Below are 16,951 nucleotides of genomic sequence, written 5' to 3'. Positions count from 1 at the left end.
ATGGCTTGACTGCTCCACCGAGTTGCCGACACGATGAGAGAGATGCGGCAGTCACAACCACAACGAATCGGGCCAGGCTGCTCCATCATGTTGGAAACGCAATGAGTGACATGAGACGGTTCACAACAAGACCGAATAGTGCGTGGCTGCTTCAAGTTACCAATAGGGTGACAGAGATGAGACAGGCCCAACTAGACAATATCGGGCCTGGCTGCTTCACCGAGTTGTCAACACGGATAACACGATGAGACAGTCACAACAAGATTGATTCGGGACTGGCTTCTACACAGCGTGTTGCCAGCTACACCTTGTCGCCATGGCCAGCACAGTGAAAGAGATGAGTAAACCACAAAAATACTGAATTGGGCCTAACTGCTCGACCTTATTGCGAATGTGGTGAGTGACATGATACGGTCACAAACAAGACCGAATGGTGCGTGGCTGCTGCACCGTGTTGTCAACACGGAAAAAGAGCTGAGACTATCCCAATCGGACTCAGTCGGGTCAAGTGCTCAACCCTGTTTCCAAAACGGCGAGTGAGATGAGACAGTCACAACAAGACCAGATCGTGCCTTGCTGCTTCTTCACTGTGTGGCCAACACGGTGAAAGAGACGAGACAGTCAAAACAAAATCGAATCGGTCCTGGCTGTCTTTCCGTATGTCGATGATGTGGATGAGACAGCCACAACCAGATCGACATGGCTTCTTCACTGTGTTGTCAGCACGGAGAAAGAGATGAGACAGTCATAACCACACAAATACAAACAGAAAGTATCTGGCCTGATTGCTCCACCGTGTTGACAACCAGCTCAGCCAACACGGTGAGCGAGACGAGACAGCCACAAGAGAACCAAATCGGGCATCGTAGCTTCATCATCTGGCTAACACTTTGAGGGAAATGAGACAGACTTCACCGTTGAGGTTAAGGAAGGTAAAGGAGCCTGGCCCGCAGATTCGGTGTGACTATTTCATCCCGAGTGGTGTTGGCAATGCCGTCGAGCAGAGCAGCAAGGACCGATTCGGTCAGGTTGTGACAGTCTCATCTAAATCACCGTGAAGGAAAGTGGGTGAGCAACCAACAACCAGGCCCGAATCGGTATGATTGTAACTGTCTCAGTCGCAACACGGACCTTGGCCCGATTTGGTCTGGTTTGTCTCCCTGTGTTGGCAAGCAAGACGGTAGAGACATAGGCCCTTAATTCAGTCTGTCACCGTGTTGGTGAAACGGTATACCAGCCAAGCCCAATTTGGCCAGGCTTAAACTGTCTCATCGCCCTCACAGTATTGGCAAGACCGTGAAGCAGCTGAGTCCAGTACGGTCTGGTCGTGGCTGTTCCATCACTATCACGGTGTCGGTAGCACGGCAGAGGGCAGCCAATTCTGTCTGGTTCCGTGATGGCAACACGGTGGAGCAGCCAGGCACGACTGTCTCATCTCTAACGTCGTAGGTAAGATGATGGCGCAATCAAGCCTTATTCGGTTTAGTCGTGACTATCGCATCTCCCCCGCCGTGTGTGTTAACATGGTGAACCAATCATTCCCTCTTCGTGTTGGCAACACGTTGAAATAGCTGGGTTTGGTGTTGTCTGTGGTTGTGACTCTCTCATATCCTTCATCGTTTGGGGACGATGTTTTGGTCGTGGATGTCCGGCGCATCTCTCCAACCGCGTTAGAAACACAGAGACGGGCCCGATTCGGTCTGATTGTGAATATGTCGTATTTCTCCCTGTGATGGCAAATATGACGGTAGCGAAGCTTGACCTGCATATTCTGTCTTGTTGTGACTGCCTCATCCCTCGCACCGAGTGGGCAAGACTGTAGATCAGTCGACCCGATTCAGTGTGATTGTGACTTACACCCAGACCATATCGACCCTGGCAGCTCCACAAGGTTCCAGATTCATCGTCCTCCCAATGTTGGCAAGACAGTTTAACAGGCAGGTCCGATACGGTCTGGTCGTGTTTTAAACACGTTGGTGGAGGAATCAGGCCCAAGTTGGTGTGGTTGTAACTGTCACATCTCATTCTCCGGGTTGGCAACATTTCAGAGCAGCCAGGCCCAAATCTGTCTGGTTGTGACTGTCTCATCTCTTTCATCGGGTTAACAAGACGATGGTCTCGTTGCGACTGTTTAATCTCTTTGATTGTGCCCATTCGTCAGAGGAGGTCGTTTGTGGTGGAGGCAGTATTATGGGGCAGCCAGACCAGATTCGGACTGTTTGTGACTATATCTCATCTCCTTCACCGTATTGGTGCCAAGCCCGAATCTGTCTGGTTGTGACTGTCTCTCTCATCCCTTTAAGACCTTGGACTACTTGTGACTGCTTCATCTCTCTAAGAATGATCATTGGGCCCATTCATCAGATGATGTCGCTTGTGGTGTTGGCAAGATTGTGGAGCAGCCAGAGCCAGACGAGATTTGATCTGGTTGTGACTGTCTCATCTCTCTCATCCTGTTGAGGATGCATAAGAACACTCGAATGTCTCTCCATTCATAAGAAATGATGAAATCAAGATGGATAATTCGTTGAGTTAATAAATTTTAATTATTTCATAATAAATCTTTGTACAGATATGCAGATGAAATTATCATGTTTGTACAAATGCAAGTTGGAACAAGCAGTAGGGACGAAAATCTCTCGGCTCCTTGTGTCATTATGGTGATGACAGGATACATGTACTATGGAGACATTTCATACAAAACAAATAGGCTTACACAGATTTTCTGATGCTCTAATCCTTTTTATCATATTTTCGTACTGGGGACTTGACAATGGCTTTGAAAATACCTTTCTGAATATAAATGCCCCCTTAGTACTTTTGGAGATCCTGGCAAAAGCTATGAAGTTTACATGCTCAGTTAATCACATCCACATCCCAATGGATACCTCATTTACTCTTGATATGTCAGATCTTGTTAGTTTATACAATAGTTCTGACTATGCAGGGTCAGAATTCTCAGCTACATTTGTTAAGTACATAGTAAGTTTACTTACAGTCTTCGAGTCAAACATATCCCTTTCTTCTGTCCATACAAAATGAAGTTTGTACACCTATGTACATGGTTATACAGAATTATAATGCAAAAATACTATGTCCACTTTCTCATTTCACATTATCTTAAGTATAGAATTAAAATTATGAAATAATAGATATCAACATAAATGGTGATATGTATTTGTTTGTACAAGGAATGAACAAGTTTCAGCAGATATAATATGCCAAACAACTCGGTCTTTAAAGGTGAACTGACAAATTTAACATAAATTGCAAAATCCATATTCTTCACAATGTAATTTTTTATTGTAATGGTTATTACCATTTTATCAACTCATGGTTAAAATCGTCAGTTCAACTTTAACAACTGTGATAAAAATACTGCAACTCTGGGACTCATTCATCTCCCATTTTGAATTCAATATACAGGAATAAGTTACAATGATGTTGATATTACGACTCACACAGTCATTTACCTCTGCCTGCTCCCAGCTTTAGCACTTCACAACCAGCACATATTTTATATTTCGGATATGCCCAGTTGATGAGCCTACAAGACAACTTCAAATTACTGAGAATAATCTGGTTAAATCTGGACTTATTTCTTCCAACAAACCATACCATACCAGGACCAGTCAGCAAATAAATCAATCGGCTTGAAGTACGAAATTAAGGTACAATCTAAACTATAAGGACAAGGGACGCAACTCACAAGATATGAATGGATATGAAACGTCCTGCAAACAGCGTCTTAAATCACTCATTTGCCTGGCGCTTCAAGGGCCTTTTGGCTGCTGCAGAGTATCTGTTTCTCTTGATATGATAGAGGGCAATATAGAGAAGATAAAGAGAACAGGGCCTCTGAATCCAGGCCAATAAATTGAAACGTTATAACAAGAAAAGATAAAATTGGGCAAAATAAGATCGTCACTATAGAATAGAACCTCTGTCACTTTTCAACACCGGACATCCCCCTGAAAATTTTTAATTAGGTAAATCTCACAACCCTCGATAGGATATAGATAATAATAAATTACAAACAAATAAATAAAGCAAGTATAGAATAATGGCAGTATAGAGGCCGGGTATAATACACACGTTGGAGGCTGTATATTCAGTACCTACACAAGGAGGAGACCAGGTTTGAATGGTCAAGGCAGTTTACCAACGATTGAAGATGGTAGGGTACGAAGGTATACAAGTGCCATTTTCACACTGGAGAATCAGTTTCCAACTAACTGAGAAGGTAGGCCTTTAAACTCAATGAGTGCCTGGCAATGCAGCCTCACTCATTAAGTCTGTTGGGATTTGCTGTGCCTGCAACCCCCTCAATTCAACAAGCAGCACTGAATAGTGCCTGGAAAATTGTTCCGCAAAAGTGCATATTGTCGGCTGCGAAACTGTACCAAACTACCTCCAGTTCCTTCAACAATAAGCCAAGCAGGGCACAGTGACCATTACTGGATCGACATGTCAAATCATTTTTATCAAAGCTTTGTTGCACCGAAACAAAGTTTCTGGGTGTCTGATTATAATAGCATTCGTCCGACTTTGGTCTTTTGAGGACAAGATCACAACCAGAATGCAGAGACAAGTTTATTTTAAGACATCATCTGTGTTAATAATAATTATAATAATGAGTCTTTTATATAGCGCAATTCCGTGACACTATAGTTCTCGCTCAAAGCGCTTTGGGATATCATATTATTACCCCGGTCTCCACAGAAATCAATCAGGGGTTTCAAGGAGCAACCAGAAGGCGCTCACTTGAACTTGACCAGTCGGGGAACCAAGGAGTGACTCGGCCGGGAGTCGATCCCCGGACCTCCTGATCATGAGGCCGACTCTTCCACTGCGCTACCGCTGCCCCCTATGTTGATACTCAGTATACAGCCTCTCAACAGGGAGGGTTACTACTATAATAGGGCTAATAAGTTATTTACATGGACGTCAATTATATTCAGTCAGACTACTGGGGTAAAAAAGAAATAAGACGGTTGTGACTTCCGGGCAAATGTAAAAGGAACAAAAGATAATGATATCCTTTGAAAACAGCTGATCCACACATCAAAATGCCAATTGGCATCACACGGCTGGTTACTGGCAGACGATCACCCTACAGCTGTACATCCTGATGTAGCTACCTTTGTCGTCTGCTCAGCAACAACAATAAAACAATATTGCACAAATGCAATGACAATGCAAGCAAAACAAACATCCTGTGAAATGTTTTCCTGAACGGAAACATACAAAAGTCCCACCAATCGATCCCACTCTAAATCCGATTTGTCACTGAATCCCAATGTCCCAGTCTTCAATGTTGAGATGAGCAGAATATCCTTCCAGAAATGTTGTATACTCAGTCATTTCTACCTAAAGAGGCCAAGTGGATGAACTCATCACTACAAAAGCCGCCATTTGACGTCCAGAATGGATGCCCGAATAATGTCATTGCACACCCTCTATAAGCCGTTCGAAACAAGTTCAAAACACGTTTGAATCCTTTTGTCTAAAATGTCCCATCAATAAACTCGTGAACTGACAAGCATTTGAGAAATCACAGATATCTCCAATAAAACTCAAGGTATTCCTAATCTTGCATCCATTGTGCGGGGACCCATTGTGGCTCAATCTCTAACGAGTTAATCTTGTGCAGTAACTCGTCAAATGTCCGATCCATATCATAGTTTATGATGATCGTGTCAAAGTAATGACCAAAGTTCTCCTCCATTTCTCGTGACTTGTCAATGACTTCCTTCAAAGCATCGTCCTGAAGGAGAAGAGATCACATTTTATCACACGTCAAGATTTCATGGAGGTTTGTAAAACACCTCTCAAGATCACGGGTGAGTGAAAAGAGTGGCAGTAAATCACGACACTGTAGATTACTTGATGATCTATCAGTTGAGGATCAGTCTCGGCAAAACAACTTTATGATTGGATAATGTAGCCTGGTTCAGGATGACTGTCATCTATAGTCAAGGAGCCAATACTCACCGCTAACCGTGTCCCAAGTTTAGCACAGTTCTGCCGGAGTTTCTCAATGTTTGGCGGAGCGATGAAGATGATGTACGGCTTCAAGTCTGACATCTTCAGGATCTTCAATGACTGCAATTAGAAAGTTACAGCATGTCAATTGTGAGACAAAGTAAACACGTCAATCCAACAGCGAACATAGTCGGCACATATTTCACCAATCTTCTGCCATATCACTTTTGGTATCAAATTATCTTGCAGACCACTAAGTGAAGCTGGAGGTAACAGGGCCAGCCAGTGTTCCTGGATCATAGAATATGGACCTTTGAGGCTGCAGGTGGTCAATCAACAAAGCCGAGACCTACCAATCACATGATCATGGGACCTAGTGTTGGGTTTGATGAAGATTGCAGAAAATTATCAGTTAGCGACTGTATTCTTGTCGTCAAATGATTGGCACTCCAATAATCCTCCTCTATGGAAACAAAACCTGATGAAATGAATAATTTAGAAGCAGAAACTCTGTACTAGTAAATTCTCAGGATAAAAAACTCACTTTGAAAGGAAATGAATGCACAGCATTATGGCATAACACTTAAAAATATTGCATCGTTGTCTCCATGGACGACAGGAGTGTCTGCGGGGAAATATGCTTATTCGCCAGGGTGGCATCATAGAGACTTTACAACATTGTATTGGTGCCAGAAAGATAGAATGGAGATGTGCAGAAAAAGAGGGACGACAATCATTCTTATAACTTTCACAACAACCAATCACTGTTTTAGACCTTACAAAGGGCAGAAAGGCAAGTCTTGCAGAGTCAAATAGTAACGTGCTTCACAACAGTTCAAACTTCTAATGTTTTCTGTGCAACATATCTGAGCCTGCAAAAGGTAGGGCCATCCCAATTGGTAATGCATTCATAGGTAGAGGGATCGCATTTGGTAATGTGTTCAATGGTAGAGGGATCCCATTTGGTAATGTGTTCAATGGTAGAGGGATCCCCATTTGGTAATGTGTTCAACGGTAGAGGGATCCCATTTGGTAATGTGTTCAACGGTAGAGGGATCCCCATTTGGTAATGTGTTCAACGGTAGAGGGACCGCATTTGGTAATGTGTTCAACGGTAGAGGGATCCCATTTGGTAATGTGTTCAACGGTAGAGGGATCCCATTTGGTAATGTGTTCAACGGTAGAGGGATCCCCATTTGGTAATGTGTTCAACGGTAGAGCGATCCCATTTGGTAATGTGTTCAACGGTAGAGGGATCCCCATTTGGTAATGTTGGAAAATAACCCCAAAGGCGAAGGGAGAAATGGGCCTGAAGGGGGGAAGTGATTCAAGATGGTCATAAAATAGCTGAAATAAAGCAACTCTTGACGAAATTCTCTGTCCAAACAGCTGATTTAAGTTAACCTATGCACACATCCTTTTAAGAACCAAGCAGAAGATACAGCTCTGACATGTCCTAACACAGAAATACAGAGACAAGAGGAAATAACGTTATATCCCCTTGATAGAGACAAAATGATGAGATTGAAAAGTAAGCAGTAAGAGCTCTATCCTAGCAGCATAATGATCATGCATTTGACTCGTTGAATAAAACCATTTAGAATACATTTCCATGCCTAGAAGATACATGCAAAATTCATCCCAACATCGCCCTATACCTTAAAACAGTGTGTTAATTTCAAGACAAAGGTAAAAGATTCCTGAGACTTCATTCATGCTTTTCAAAATGATCTATTAAACCGTATGAAGTAAAACAATGAAATAATTTGGTGCTGTGTTGATCACAATCTACCACAGTACCAACATGATTAACCCAAAAAAGACCAAGCAATGACTCTCAGAAAGCTACGCAGAGACATTCCATAGCTGACAGAATCTCTGATGAAATATCAACTTAAAGAGCAGAAATTCGTCAAATATTATCAAGTGACACAACCTGATAAGTCAACGCTCTATATTTTTATTCTGAAAGTCATGCGAAGTCTCTTAAGGGTTCACCATCCCGAGCAACATGTAAGACTATATATAAGACATGTGTACCACTCGTCTATATTTCCAGCCTTCACGTGGTATGGCAGAATCTCCTTCATCCTGAAAGAACATCACTCCGGGTTAGGGGAAATTAGGGCTCAATACGGATGTGTGAGGTGAAGGAAAATTGGGTCAAATTTTGGTAAAAACCTTGTCATACTGTATTAAGACTCAACCAAGCAGTTCATGGTAATCCATTTTTCTATAATTCAAACAGTTCCTTTGACTCGAAGCCATAAACAGACAGGGCAAATGTTGACTTGATTTCAGTACCTCTTCTATCAGCAATAGTAGATGCGAATGGCATTGGAGATATAACCAAGTTTAAATTCAAGAGGAGCAGCAGTGGCAGACTGGTGAAAGCGTCTGGCCAAGGTTCAAATCCATTTCTGCCCCCCTGATATGCCGTTGTTCCTATATGGAGACCTATGATAGTGACAGCCAGTGTAAAGCGCTTTGATCAAGCCAGGAACAAGCAAAACCAAGCAATAAGAAATTCTCACCTGTGGATGTAAATCTAGCACACAAACTTTTCCACTGTTGATGATCATTCGAATCGCCTCTAGACTCGTCCCATAGATATTTTTCTCGAATTCGCCGTGTTCGACAAACTTATTTGAGCAGATGTCCGATTCGATGACTGACCGTGGAACAAAGTGATAGTCCTGCCCATCAACCTCAGTTTCTTTTCTTGGACGGCTTGTATCTGAAGATTAAATTAGTTAGCTGTCAATAAGAACATTACCTCTATGCCAAAGGCTACGCTGCAAAGCAGACACAACACTAACTTGTTCAGCCAGAACCTTTCATATTTGAAAGAGAGGACTGTATGTAGTATTTCGGCCCAAACTGATCTGAGTTCAACACGATAAAGATTTTGAAGTCAATGCCGAGTAGAATCTGATAACTTGAGTTAACTCACGTGGAACAGCAGCAGCAAATCGATCGAGGTCACTCTCCATGAGTCGCCGACGTAACTCTTGGCGACCAACATGTGGAGGTCCGACCATGACTATTGGTCGCTTCCTGTTCGGTTGTGGGTAATATCGAGCCACTTCTTCATAAGTCAAAATTTCTTCGGCTTCAAAGTCTGAAATTGATCACAGTGTTTTGCAATGAGTCAAAATGTAACAATTGCAGCTCCACCTTAGCGTTATGATGTGAGACAACCCATACTGACAGTGAGGTATCAATTTCTATTCTAAAACACCTCAAAACAAGAACAGAAAAGTGACTTTAAGTGCCTTTTACAACTTCCATATTTTGACACAACAAGACGTACCGTCATCTTGGACCTGGGAACCAGCCACTGCCATTACTCACCATCATTGGTATGAGCATTATACAATGCCTTCTTCTTGCCCTTTTTCTTCTTCCGCGCACAAAGTTTGTTCTTCTTTTTCTTATCTTCGCTGCTATCTTGGACGATCACTTGCTTTACGGCCTCTCGTCTGACGAAACAGAAATATTGAAAAGCTTATGTTGCTGTGGACCACCACCAGATGTCCATACCACTAATTCCTTATCCACGTCTTCAGTTCACTTCAAATTGACTATGTTATTAGACATGAATTAGACCCAACCAGCAGAGTGACATCTGCAGTTACTGCATAGGGTAGTTGCTTCAGGTTAGGGTGAACCGGTGAACCAATTGCATTTGAGTGAGACTTAGCTTGATGAAGAACGACTCCAGTGATAACCAGATCATAATGGATCTATTCAGTGATTAATATTAGAGCAGCTTTGTAATTGATATTGAAGATAGGAGATTAGGAAGGCTCACGTTCACCGAACAGATGATTACCGGTACTGTTACTGTAAACTGATAAATGTTCATGAGCATTTCATTTTCGCGGATTTCACAAGCTAGATTCACCTAGAGTCTCGGCCGGATTTGGGCCAAAACTGAATACCTGAATACTCACTGTTCTTGGAAGTTTTTACTTGGAATCAATCCTGCTAATGATGTATGGTCTTCTTCCCCCTCTCGGAATGCTTGCCACCAGTTGGCATCATCCTGGTTGATGATGTGCAGGATGTCGCCCTTAACAAACGATATGCCCAACTCTCTGCATGGGATGTACATGTCCTCCTCTGGGTCGTAGTTGAAGTGCGCTCGAACGTGAACCTGGAGAAGAGAAATGAGTTGCCAAATGTACAATTTGTCTTAATTTACCAAATATTATCACTGCAGCCTAATTACACAGAACAGCACCGATAAAAGCAATCACCCCTTGGCCCAGTTGTTCAAAATAAATTTGTGGCTGTAAACTGGGATTATAGTAGCTGCATTGTGCAACAAAAAGATATCTCATCTAGGATAAAACGGGTTATCGCTCAGTTTGACACTGATTGGAGGTCGCTTTGATCACTGAACAACCCGGCCCAGATGTGGCTGACACAACAACACATAATTTATCCAAAAAATGTAGTTGTCAACAAAAAAAATCACACCGTTCTGGTTACAATGGCAATGGAAATAAACAGTCTATGGCATGACGGCAGCATGTGGATCTGTAATCAATTATCAACTGAAGATATTAAATTCAGGCTGTCAGCTTGGATTTCAATTACAATACCCAGCTTTGACACATTGAATGTTCCACCCTTTTTAATTTCAGCAATGTTGTATGGATACATGTCACCAGGTGATGTGCACTAAGCATGCTTGGCATTGTTTACCAGACCACCTGTCTCAAATGCTGAATACATACAGTAGTATCAAATAAAAGATGCATAAACACCAGAACCATATGTATAAGGCATTTGTTGCAGTAGTTTTAAATCCTGGCTGAGAATACTACTCAGTACAATTGCAGTCCAGTGCCATGACAGCAAGCTACACATAAGATGGCCAACAAAGTTCCTTGCTTCGAGACATCTTTATCTCAGAGCATATCTGAGGGCTACTCATTGCCTCTGCTGCTTATATTCCACGATATGATTATCGGACTTGGATGGTTTCCCAGCCAGACAGCCTTCTGGCATTGTAACAATCATTGGCTGATGACAATATGGCATGCTTGTAGCATTAATCAATGTTCCTGGTCGTAGGGCCATTGGAAATAATGGACAGAAAAGGCAAATGTGGAAGACCAGCATGGTTGAATGCCAGAGAGGCCATGTATCAACATATGTTAAAAGGTTTTGGGTTTATACTTTCAGCTGAGCTGAGATATCTGAGAATCTGAGGTTATATCAGAGAGGCAGGATTTCTGTGATGAATATTTGAGAATGAAGTTCAAATGTTTATCCCACATCACATCATTACAAGAACACACAGATCGGCAAGGCACCAAGATTAAAATCAATTGAAATGCCGGCCACGAATTGATTAATTTGTGGTCCACGTATTTACCATCAAAATGTAAACACTCATTGCTTGTTTAGGCAGCAAGTAACTTTGATTGAGTTTTCATCAGATTGCAAACGAACTTCAAACTGAAGGGTATATAAAGAAGACTTCAAAAGCTCTAACACACACACAGACCAATTTATGTCATTTTGTTGAAACAAGGAATTTATCTTAAACCTTCCCCAATACTAGTATTGTAGTGTCAAAATGAGCAGATGTTATGAATGGTGACTGATTTCTGCTAATGTGATTTGAAAACACATCCAGGGTGACACTCAATGTTGTGAATCAAAGTTATAGCATGCTAGAACACAAAGTGATAGATGCTAGAACACAATATGCATAATCATCATGAATAAGACTTCTACAACAAAAAGAAACTTACGGATAAAATATCTAAGTATAAGCCCCAACATTAACCTCACAAAAGCGAAGTGAAATCAAACAAAATATCCACAACCACAAAGACAATGCTAAACATCAAGCTACCGATGAAACGTTACCTGAGGGCCAGAAAATCTGGATCCTTGTAAGCACGACTGAGACAATAGAAAACAGCTTGTTAGGTGTTAGAAAAGACAGGCAGTCAAACTTTGATCTAATGTTTATGGTTAGAAGTTTGGGACTGATGGCCACATTTATCATACAACACGGGTCAGGGACCTATCACGGATCCTTTATGTATAAGGATAGAAATGTACACAAAATTTGTCCTCTTTTTACAGTTTTATCTGTATACGTACAAAGATCCTTGATAAGTAGCAGTTCTCACGTTAGTGTTAACACTTATCTTGAACCTGGGTCTGGACTTTGAAGCAATTGTGCACATTTTATGTTTTCTCACCAAGACAACATGATATATAGGCTGGGCAAGATTATCAAACCAAAACATCAACACATTCCTTCCAGAAATACCCGGTGTATTCTTTATAGGTTTGATATATCATAAACATGGATATTGTACTCTTTTTCATCCGCCGGCAGAAATGTGCTTGTGTTAGAGAGTCCAGTTTTTAGTTACAGATTGTTAGCATAGAAGACCTGTGAAGAGTTTCACACGGTGATCTCATAAAAGCTTACCAGTGTCTCGTCTTGTGATTGGTTGAAGTCTTTGTTGGGAACAATCATGAATGTAAGAATGCCCGTCATCCCAGCCTGAAGAGAACAAGAAATTCCTTAGAAAATATCATATACATTTTTGAAAAATAACATAATTTCTGGGTATCTGAGGGCTGAAATGAGGAAGTACTTCTTTGCTTCTTGGGAAGAGGCTGAAATATCATTACTCTGCCCTTACTTGACTAACAATGTGGAGAGTTCACGTGTCACTTACCAAGAGGTCACTGACTTCATTGACCGATCTCCCTCGCATTTCCATCTGATTTACCTCCAGCACCTCATCACCTTCATGGAGGAGACCTGTCAAGTACAAATGATAAAGTTACGTATACTGGATACTGGATACTGTAAGGTTTCTCTTAGGGCAACACTGCCACAGCAGCTGTAGAAATCAGGCCCTCCTATTATAGTAAGCAGGTATGGTGCAACAAGTTTCATCTTTGTGGCATTTGGTAAGGCATTTAACCCTACTTGCATTTCAACACCAAGGAGAGAATTACAATTCCAACTAATAACAGTATAAAAACAACAATCATAAATAACCCATAACATGATATTGATTAATCCATGAAGTTGCTCATAAATTTGAAATATCATTCCGCAATAATTCATCAGAGTATGAAGTAGTTCATGGACACACTAGTACTGCTCAAGCAGTGCATTGATCAGTGGGTGTACACAACAGGGGCAGCCCATCAGTCCTTTCACGGCTGAACGACATAGATGTGGATCATAATCGTAATATTATTATTCTTTGTTGTGTTTCTCCAAATTTGGTGAGAAATGTTCTTCAAAAGATTACAGGGTTAAGGTTGTCAATACAAAGTCCTTGTACAAACTAATGACCTCATAAATATGCGAGTTGCCGCAGAGAGTAAATCACATTGCGTGAAGTACCGTAACTGCTGGTACAATCAATACCATAACACATCAAACATAGGGAACACAAACTCTTAAATATTCATGTGAGAATACACTGAACCAGTTTGCCATCGTAATCAAATCACTTAATACCACATGACAGAGTACACACAGATTCACTTCTAGTTCTCTATAAAATCTTTCATATGAAACGTGGATGCGTTGATTTCATAAGTCCGACACCTGACAGTACCATAACTTTTCTAATGACAGTCATAACAGAAAAAAACTTATTGGATTTGGGCCCCACTTATATGATACTGAGGTAGATCTTCGTGCAAATAAGCCTATTCGAACTAGAAGCCAACATGTCGTGCTCACTTAAACATTTTACGAGACGTACCACTTTTTTCAGCTGCTCCACCTTTGACGATCCGTCCTATGAACACACCCCCACCTTCATTCCTTACTGTAGCACCCTGAAATGATAGGAAATACGAACATGTCAAATATGAAAGATCACGCAAGTGTGTAACTGTTAAATGGTTCATACCAGGGATTTTGCCAGCAGGAATTCCCCTTCTTTAATCCACTTTATACCAGTGGCATATGTCATAGCTTCATTTCCATATCAATCCTTTTATTACCAAACCTAATCAGAGATGCCACCGCTCATAAAAAGATATACAGTGGAACCTCCCTTAGCGGACACCTCTCTATTAAGGACAACCTCTCTATTGAGGACACTAGTTTTGGTCCCAAATTGGTATTTTCTATTCAATTTGACCTCTCTAATCAGGACACCTCTCTATTAAGGACAGCACTTGTCAGTCCCGAAGGTGTCCTTAATAGAGAGGTTCTACTGTACTCTGAACATGTGTTGAATATACGCAAATAAAACACGGCAGACTACAATGTACTGGATGCTCTCGCTGAGTACCCTCCGACTCCAGAAGCCAGGAAATTGATTTGTGGCACTGTGACTGATAAGCCATGATTTACTCTTGGTTATACATGAGTAACGAGACATATGTGATTTGTTATATTTCCATTATAAAGACAGTCAAGTAAAAAAGATGGGATAGGATGAACCAATCTATGCAATATGCGTATGTTTGATTTGAGAGTTGGAGGGATAACAGAGATAACGTTTGGATTCCATGGTGTCTTCCACATGAACATTCAAAGTTGGGGTGTATTTCAATCTCTCAGCAGAGATCATATTCCGATATTTTTTCATGATGGGATTATTCTCATTTTTGGTTCCGGTGAGACATGTGACGGGAAATAATATCTGTTGCCATGGGGATATTGCAATTCAATTTCACTATGAGGAAAGAATGATATTTTCCCCGAAGCAGAAAGATAGTGCTTTTTACCAATTGGGATCAAGCCCAAACTGAAGGGATATCTGCCCACTCCTTTTCTAGAAGACCACGTGTGATCAATATGATGAATACCTATGAATACCTTGAGAGCAATTACCGTCACTTTCTGATATTAACTCGTTCATGAAATTCCTATGGGTGATGCATTAAAGATGAAACAGTGGAAGGCAGACAGATAGTGTTCTCTACGAGGTAGTTTCTTCTCCGCAGTGGGGAAGTCAATACGGGAATGGAATAAACAAGTTTCTGTATAAAAACTGTAGAACTATCAAGAGTGAAGAGTTCAGAATCATCGAAACATACAGGCTACTAGGAAGATTATTAAGGTTTGATTATCCAAGATGTAACAGGTCACAAGGGCTTTATGACCCCTTGGAATGCAGTTGATTGAGCTTGAACTGCCAGAAGTTTCAAGGAAAATTTGATTATAACGAACACCTGAGAGGTTTTACTCTACTTACAAGGGGTTCTGTTGACTTCTGTATCCGTATGATCTTTATGCTGTCACCGCCATATTGACCTTCAATGGTCTCGACAGGAAGGTCACCGTCGTCGTCGTCGTCATCATCGTCATCGTCTCCTTGTCCACAAGGCACGGTATACTGATACTGGTAACTTACGCGGTCGTGTGCAAGAAGTAAGCCCTTTGGGAAAGAGAAATGGATCTCTATTTAGCAAAGATGAATTTCTGAGCTCAGGCTTTGACTCAACAGCAAAGTCCAATATCATGAATGAACAAGATGTTACTACACAGACTAGGAATAGGCGTTTGATATGAAACAATGGCTCAAGGGACATTGGTACAATTACCAAGGGAATATTTAAATCAGTATTGGTAAATAATATGGTCACAATGTTAAAGAAAGCAGGCTGAGGGAAGCGAGATGTCATACAATCCATCTGATAGCTCAACTGCTTTGCCTCAGTTTTCATGTCCAACAACACGAAAAAGTGGCCCCAAGAAGTAGAACCACTGAGGATTATGAATGAGTTTAAGCAAACACTACAAAGGTACAATGCACATGAAAAGATGTGTAGCACCTTCCACCCAGGAAACGGAGACAGACATCGCTATATCCTAGCCTACAACACCAAGCCAGCATCAAGTTTCAATTTAATTTCCATTTTCCCACTCAGCGTGCACAGATCCATTTTCCAATAACCCTGCCAATAGTGTTGACGTGGGTCATTATTGGCATTGGTGCTATAAGATATTATCCAGGATCAAAGAGGCTTGATTAGTTGAAGACACAATCAGGTGCCTCTTGTGTGAGCCAATCAATACTTCACATTGTTACGGAGGAGTGTTCAATATTTTACCCACATCACAAGCAAACAATCGCAAGAGCATATCTCACCTGCATTTCAGGTTTTTCCAACAACTTCTGGAGCTCCTGGACATACGGGTTGTTCTGACTGAGGGACGAGGATGCCATAATATCGAGGCATTCTCTCTGTGCACTGTGACATACTGCTTGTGGACATGGCTCACGTTTCGACACCCCCAATACTTTTTGGTGGACTGCGACGGTCTTCTGAAACCGTGAGTCCTGGAAGAGTCTGTTGAGGAAGGTGATGTCGTCCTTGTTTTCAGCTGAGTTTAACTTGGACTTGATTGCATTTAGGGAAGCGGTGATCTTTTCTAGATCTGCAAATACAAGCGAATAAAAGAAATTAGAATGGAGCAAATTTGAATAAAAATACTACTACAACAGTAGAACATCAGATCAGCTGCAAAATAAATGAATTCATGAGATGGAGAAAAGTTTTGGGACATCTCATTAGTCAAGCTCTTCTATTCAACTGACTGCTGCAGTATCAATATACGAGGACCACAGTGAAAGCGGACATTAAGTATTCTCTGGCCAGTTCAGTTCTGTCACAAAAAGGGATGAAAACGTTATTCAATTCCTTCGACATCCAAAGCACTGCCTCGCCTGTTCGGACAGAATTAGGGTAATCGATCTGCAGGGCACTGGGGTTACTATGGATCAATAATGCAGGCTTTGTAAGCAACATGACAGAAGAAAATGACATTACATACACAATGGACTACTCTTAATGAATCATCTCGTCCATCAGTCACAAGGGACTAGAATGGTCAATGAAGTTAACTCCATTAGGCAGCGGCTTAAGTCATGTTTGGGATCTAGGTTGTCACTGATCATGTTCAGATGAATAAGAGATGATGGCAAACTGGACAATGTAGCAT

At 41.4% G+C, this 16,951-nt stretch overlaps 1 protein-coding gene across 5 annotated transcripts in view; it reads right to left on the bottom strand.

Moving 5' to 3' along the window:
- Positions 1-2,523: 2,523 nt before the first annotated feature.
- Positions 2,524-16,951, bottom strand: part of LOC135484381 (protein PALS1-like) — an 84,092-nt gene continuing 69,664 nt past the window's right edge. For 2 of the 5 annotated variants that reach the window (XM_064765779.1, XM_064765783.1), the window contains 13 exons: positions 16,098-16,387; positions 15,201-15,383; positions 13,755-13,830; positions 12,705-12,790; positions 12,452-12,526; positions 11,875-11,910; positions 9,942-10,144; positions 9,340-9,467; positions 8,939-9,106; positions 8,520-8,722; positions 8,026-8,076; positions 5,995-6,105; positions 2,524-5,767 (listed from right to left, as the gene is read on the bottom strand). In XM_064765779.1, the coding sequence (XP_064621849.1) occupies positions 5,588-5,767; positions 5,995-6,105; positions 8,026-8,076; positions 8,520-8,722; positions 8,939-9,106; positions 9,340-9,467; positions 9,942-10,144; positions 11,875-11,910; positions 12,452-12,526; positions 12,705-12,790; positions 13,755-13,830; positions 15,201-15,383; positions 16,098-16,387 (1,790 nt within the window). In that variant the 3' untranslated portion in view covers positions 2,524-5,587. The remainder of the gene's footprint in view (positions 5,768-5,994; positions 6,106-8,025; positions 8,077-8,519; positions 8,723-8,938; positions 9,107-9,339; positions 9,468-9,941; positions 10,145-11,874; positions 11,911-12,451; positions 12,527-12,704; positions 12,791-13,754; positions 13,831-15,200; positions 15,384-16,097; positions 16,388-16,951) is intronic. The other 3 variants (XM_064765780.1, XM_064765781.1, XM_064765782.1) reach the window with 3 other exon arrangements.

This window comes from Lineus longissimus, chromosome 3, assembly GCF_910592395.1.
Source record: "Lineus longissimus chromosome 3, tnLinLong1.2, whole genome shotgun sequence".
Classification (NCBI taxonomy): domain Eukaryota; kingdom Metazoa; phylum Nemertea; class Pilidiophora; order Heteronemertea; family Lineidae; genus Lineus; species Lineus longissimus.
The sequence above is the reverse complement of the archived record's forward strand: the minus strand, read 5'-3'. Positions and strand labels throughout refer to the sequence as shown.